Source organism: Cebus imitator, unplaced genomic scaffold (genome assembly GCF_001604975.1).
Source record: "Cebus imitator isolate Cc_AM_T3 unplaced genomic scaffold, Cebus_imitator-1.0 Scaffold54, whole genome shotgun sequence".
NCBI lineage: Eukaryota > Metazoa > Chordata > Mammalia > Primates > Cebidae > Cebus > Cebus imitator.
This window is the reverse complement of record NW_016107369.1, coordinates 2,386,100-2,392,243: the sequence shown is the minus strand read 5'-3', so window position 1 is coordinate 2,392,243 and position 6,144 is coordinate 2,386,100. Positions and strand designations below refer to the sequence as shown.

The window sequence follows — 6,144 nt, the reverse complement described above, 5'->3', positions numbered from 1 at the left end:
TGTTGACCAGGATGGTCTCGATCTCTTGACCTCGTGATCCACCCGCCTCGGCCTCCCAAAGTGCTGGGATTACAGGCTTGAGCCACCGCGCCCGGCCTCCTAGCTATCTTTTTACTGTATCAGTGAGGGGATCCCAAACCAGGTAGTGCAATGGAAGCATCCAGGTGCCTTTAAATAAATCAGATTCTCAGAGACTGATTCAGAGACCTGGTGTGGGGTCTGGGAATCTGTTCAGGTAAGAGAGAAAACCAGACTTGGCTTTTCAGACTTGGTTAAATGTTTTAGCTGGATTTAAAGAAGCCTGGATATAAAGGTTTCAGACTTACTGCATAGGGAGGCTGGAGGAAAAAAGCACCAGCAGAGTTAGGCCTGGGAAGGAGGAGACATTTTTCCAGCGACAGATGGCCCACTGCTCAGCCCTGGCTCCAGAATGCAAAAGAAATCAGAAATAGATGCTCAGCAAGAAGCATGTGCCACCCGCATCATGCCTTATGCAGCTGCCATAGCTTTAACCAGGAAAACACACACCTTACCCCACTTTGCAGACCCTCCTGAAGCGCAGTAGATACTAGGGGAGGCATGGGGGGAGCAGATGGAGGAAGAATGAAAAGCAGTCCAAAGAGTCATCCTCTCACTTGGCAAGGACAGAAGAAAACTATACCCAACAGTGTCAGGGCAGTCGAAGGCTTCACTCAAGCCCCGTTCCTCCCAGGCTTCAGAGCAGTGGGAATTTACCTCAGCGAATAGAAGGAGATCTTACAACACATTTCACAATCTAGATTTATGTCTTGAGATGCCAACCCAAGATCAAAAGCTTCTCGGTCTATTCCACTCTGCCCACTTCATTCTTCAGGCCCTCTCTTAAGGGCCTAATCCCTTTAGCATCCTAAAAAAAAAAATGACCAATAGTAGGGGGAAAAAAAGGTAAACCTTTATTTAGAAAAAGAATTTAAATAACCATTTAAAACCCCATTTCATTTTCAAAACAGAAACAAGTAAGCAAGGAAAAGATAATCTATCGAGCACCTGCCCTCTGCCCTCATTAGCCGTTTTAAACCTGCATTTCCCAGCAGAAGAGAACAGTGATGGGCCCTAGTCCTAGGAACCCATAGGGCACTGTCTTGAGACCCTTTTAGGCAGTGTCCAGGGGACAGAGAGACAGAATGAATGGTGGGGTGTGGACAGACCTGGGGCTCAGACAGGCACATGCCCAGTACCCAGGAAACAAAGTTTAAAAATATACACACATAGAAAAATAAATTCCCTAGAACCTAGGCATGGAAAGCTTCTAACCATGAATGCAGCAGCACAATTCAAACTGGGTCTTTGGCTTTCAAAAAAAAGGAAAGAACTTAACCTGGCTCACTGTCCCAAACTCAAGTCTCTTGGCCGCTGTCTTCAGTCCCACTCTGGAGGTTGAGTGGGGCAAGAGCAAGTTAAATCTCCCAGGGCCAGCAGCTACTCTGACTTAGGGAGATGTATGGAGGTGCCGGCCCAGGATCTCCCAAGGCCACACCCCAGCAATGAAAGATTAAGGGATGTAGGTGACACGGTATGGACCAAGGAGTCCCCTGAATAAGCCAGGGTACCCCTGTATTAGGGGAGGGAAAGCAGAGGCAATAAGCAGCTGAGGCCTTGCTGGACAGAGCCAATCCACAAGCACTGCCACTCCAAATTCTTGGACCAGTTTTGTCCAAGGCCACCTTTCTGCTGAGGCAGTTTGGCCTGAGCTAAATACCAGGGTTTTCTAGAAAGAAAATAGGAGGGAAGTGGGAGACAGGAGGAGAGGAACAGAAAATTGCTTCTTAAGAGTGCAGAGGAAAGAGAATCAGTTTAGGTCTGAGTTCCTGCGGGGCAGCTGCAGTTTACCTGCTCTTTCCCCTACTGGAACTCCTACCCTTGCCCCAGTTCTGTAGGCTGCAGAGTCCAGTGAAACAAGAGTTTTCCTGAAGGCTCTTTCTCCTCCTCATCCTTAAATAGTTTTAAACCTCATACCACTTACCCTAGCCCTGTGAACCCCATATAAGGGTTCAAACTTCTGCCTCCCTCAGGGAAGTCTGGAAACAGGGATGGGCCATTGAGAAATTGCACCAGGTCTGTGGGGAGCTCTGGGTTGGAGGCACAGGGCCCGCTGGGGCAGGTAGCACATCCCTGAATCTGTCACTCCAGGATGTGGGCCCCAATTGGTCCCGGAGCCCAGATGCCAGGCCTGCTCTGGTTGGCACGATGAATGTGTAATGAAACACAGAGGCTAAAAGGAGAGATGGGACCATGCCCTGCTGCTGCCTGATCATACACAGATACTTGGGTCAGACTCTGCACCTGCCCCTAGGCCTGCAGCACCCATGTGAAAAGTGGACTGGTCAGAGGCAGGCATGGCTGTGCAGAACAGTCCCACCCCAAGAGGACACACGCACGATATGCACATCTCACATGTGCATGCCTGGCAAGAGGGCCCAGAGGTCCTGAAGGCAGGGAAAATGTCGGGTCAGAAGGTACACCAAGAAACGGCCTGAAAGCAAATAACCAATGAGATCAGTTAACTCCCACAACCCTGGTAATTAAAAATCAAGGGGGAGCGCTGGATACATGGAAGGAAAGGGGAGCCCCCTTTCTGCCTCTCCCAGGGCCACTGAGTGTGTGGCACAGGATTAGGAAGAGGCTGGGGTGAGGCAGAGAGCATGGCCAGGCCTGGAGAAAATCTAACCATGGGAAAAAGGGAACAAGGAGTGGGAGGGGAGGGGATGTAAGTTTCTTGGATCTAAGTTTCCAGAAGCATGGGATTTTTCCATAGTCTCTGATCCAGTGAGCTCTTCTGGGAGAGAAGCTCTCTTCCCTCGGGAGCCCCATCATGGGGCGGTGACTTCCATCCCGAAGCTGGCTAGCAGGCAGAGGTGGTCTGAAGAGCAGAAGGGGTTAGGTAACCCATTGGCAGCCCAGAGAATCTCTTCAGAGAGAAGGGAGAGACGGCCCAGGAGCTTGAGAGTTCCATCTCGATACAGCCTGTGATCTGGGGCACAAAACAGAAGCCACTGTGTAAAAGCAGCCACAGCCACACTGCACAGGCCTTCTGCAAGCTGCATTCCTGTGGCTGCCCACTGCCCCTCTCCTCCTCCTGCAGCCTCTGAGGAGGTCTTATTTTCTCAGAGATATCCCATAATATCATCAATGAATGAAGACTGGTGAGCTCCAGGGGACTGGAGCAAGCTGGAGAGCCCAGCATGACAAGATCTTTTGATTTTCTAAGAGAATTTGGAGATCCAGCTTTTCTATATAAAATCTGATTTTTTTTTTTTTTTTTTTTTTGAGATGGAGTATCACTCTGTTGCCCAGGCTGGAGTGCAGTGGTGCGCTCTCGGCTCACTGCAACCTCTGCCCCATGGGTTCAAGTGATTCTCCTGCCTCAGTCTCCCAAGTAGCTGGGATTACAGGCATGAACCACCACACCCAGCCCATAAAATCTGATTTTTAAACATAAGCCATCAATTGAAATATTTAATTAAAAAAAAATTTTTTTTTTATAGTCTTGCTCTGTCACCCAGGCTAGAGTGCAATGTAGCATGATCTCAGCTCACTGCAACCTCCACCTCCCAGATACAAGCAATTCTTCTGCCTCAACCTCCTGAGTAGCTAGGATTATAGGCACCCACCACCATGCCTGGCTAATTTTTTTTTTTTTTTTGAGGCAGAGTTTTACTCTTGTTCCCCAGGCTGGAGTACAGTGGCACAATCTCGGCTCACTGTAACCTCCACCTCCCAAGTTCAAGCGATTCTCCTGCCTCAGCCTCCGAAGTAGCTGGGATTACAGGTGCCCACCACCACACCCAGCTATTTTTTTGTATTTTTAGTAGAGATGGGGTTTATCATGTTGGCCAGGCTGGTCTTAAACTCCTGACTCAAGTGATCCACCCACCTCAGCCTCCCAGAGTGCTGGGATTACTGGTGTGAACTACCACACCTGGCCAAAAAGAAATATTCTTCACACAATACAGGCATGGGGCTGGGAGACTGCTATACTGTGACTACTACTGGTATGGGGAGAGACAATAGAAAATAACGTCTCTAACCTAAGGCCCACACTCAGTGGCTTTCATTAAACAAATTCAACTACTTTCTAGATCTCTATTTTTATCTTTAAAATGGGGATTGGGAGTGACTGTCCTACTCTCCTCTCCCTAATGCTGCAAGGGTAAGAGTCAGGGCAGGCAAGTAGGCTATGGGGAGAATGATAAGGATGATCAGTGCAGGGGAGGTGTGAAATCTGCTCCTTTGCTGGTTAAATCCCAGCAGCCCAAGACATGCTACCAAATGCCTGACCTACCATTAGCTGTTCCCAGGGACCTCGGGTTAGAGGAACCCAGTATCCATCAAGCTTACCAGTTCTATTCCCATTCTCATAGGACTCAGCTGAGAAAAAGATGTAATCTACTGTCGTTCCAAGACCCAACGGCATTGTAGTGACCTCTGGGCAGCCACGTTGGGGCAGGAAGTGGGTATATACTGAGGTCAGGTGGAGGCAGTGCTGGATGGTACCTACAGTCCTACAGGGAGGGAGGGGAAAATATTAGTCAACAAAAATTATTAAATTTTCCCTACGTCACTTTCTCTGTGGGTTTTATGAAGATTTTTTAAAGGGATGATCTCAAAGACTCAATCTCAGCCAATTCCTTCCCATGTTAAGAAGAGGCTAGCAGTCTTAGCTAAAATTAGCCTAGAAACACACATTTGTACTGAGACTCCCTGACACTCCTCATCCCCCACTATCTGCTTGTGACCTGGTAAAGTATACCCAGTGTACCCCTGTCTGGGGCCCAGGGCTCTTCTGAGGCTTTACCCTCTGAGGAAAGAGTACATGGCCTTTTCACCTGCAGGAACATGGGTGGGTCACCGCTGGCTTCTGCATACCTACATGACCCTCTATAAGCTTAGCAGGTATTAGGGGGAAAATACCTTAGCAAAAAGTGCTCCCTCAAGTCAGCCTCAAGACAGCCAATGGGAATCTCTCTCTTACACCTAGGCAGGGGCTAGACCGAAAACTGAAGCGAACTGGAGACGGTTACCTGGGGAAGGCAGGCTCAAGCTCAGATGTGTCTTCCTCAAGGACAGACTCAGCCCAACCCGCAGGTCGCTCTGTAGAGGACCAGAGAGAAAAAGGTTTTCTCATCCACAGACAGTGAAGCAGGGTCAGAACTTTTCACTCTAAAGTCCCTCTCAGATCCTTGACTGGACTGCTTCAGAAGGATTCAGGAGGAGAAAGGGAAAGAGAAACAGTGAGGAGGAGAAGACGACAATAAACCAAAGTCAAGAACTTCAGAAAGCAGATTTAGGGCCTCTAACACAGACATTGTCCTCTGCAGCACCTTGCTTTTGGTTTTCTTTAATTTGATTTTTAAAAAAATAAGTCATATAGTCACATGGTACAAAATCAAAAGGTAGCAAAAAATAACAGTGAAGTTTCCCTCCCACTTGCCCTCCTCTACCACTCAATTCCCCTCTCCAGAAGCCACCAATGTTACCAAATTCCTGGTATATTCCTTCAAAGACTTTCTATTACATACCATCCATTGTGTATGTCTATGTATATATGCATACATGTATATATACATACATATTACATATATGAATAAACACACATCACACACATACATATCATACATATAAATGTTAAAAAAGAAAGATACAAATTACCAATATCAGGAAAGAAAGAAGGGCCATTAGTACAGATCCTACTAACATTAACAGGATAACAAGATCAACAACAACATTGACAAGCCCTTAGCTAGACTGACCAAGAAAAGAGAATACTCAATAACTAAAAGTAGAAATGAAAGAGGGGACCCCACCACCAACCATATAGAACTAAAAAATAACTATATGTGCATGCTATAAATAACTAGATACCAACAAATTAGATTACACATAAAATTGAAAAATTCCTAGAAAGACACAAACTATGCAAAATAACTCAAGAAGAAACAGAAAATCTGAATAGGCCTATAACAAAGTGATTAAATCTGTAATTTTAAAACCTACCACAAAGATAACTCCAGGTTAGATGGCTTCACTGGTGAATTCCAGCAAACATTTCAAGAGGACTTAATACAAATCCTTCACAAACACTTCCAAAAAAAAAAAAAAAAAAAA

General features: G+C 46.6%; 1 protein-coding gene across 3 annotated transcripts in view; it reads right to left on the bottom strand.

Moving 5' to 3' along the window:
• Window positions 1-911: 911 nt before the first annotated feature.
• Window positions 912-6,144, bottom strand: part of ANGEL1 (angel homolog 1) — a 26,142-nt gene continuing 20,909 nt past the window's right edge. For all 3 annotated transcript variants that reach the window (XM_037738509.1, XM_017528571.2, XM_017528573.2), the window contains 3 exons: window positions 5,061-5,130; window positions 4,378-4,541; window positions 912-3,010 (listed from right to left, as the gene is read on the bottom strand). In XM_037738509.1, coding sequence (XP_037594437.1) covers window positions 2,850-3,010; window positions 4,378-4,541; window positions 5,061-5,130 — 395 coding nt within the window. In that variant the 3' untranslated portion in view covers window positions 912-2,849. The remainder of the gene's footprint in view (window positions 3,011-4,377; window positions 4,542-5,060; window positions 5,131-6,144) is intronic.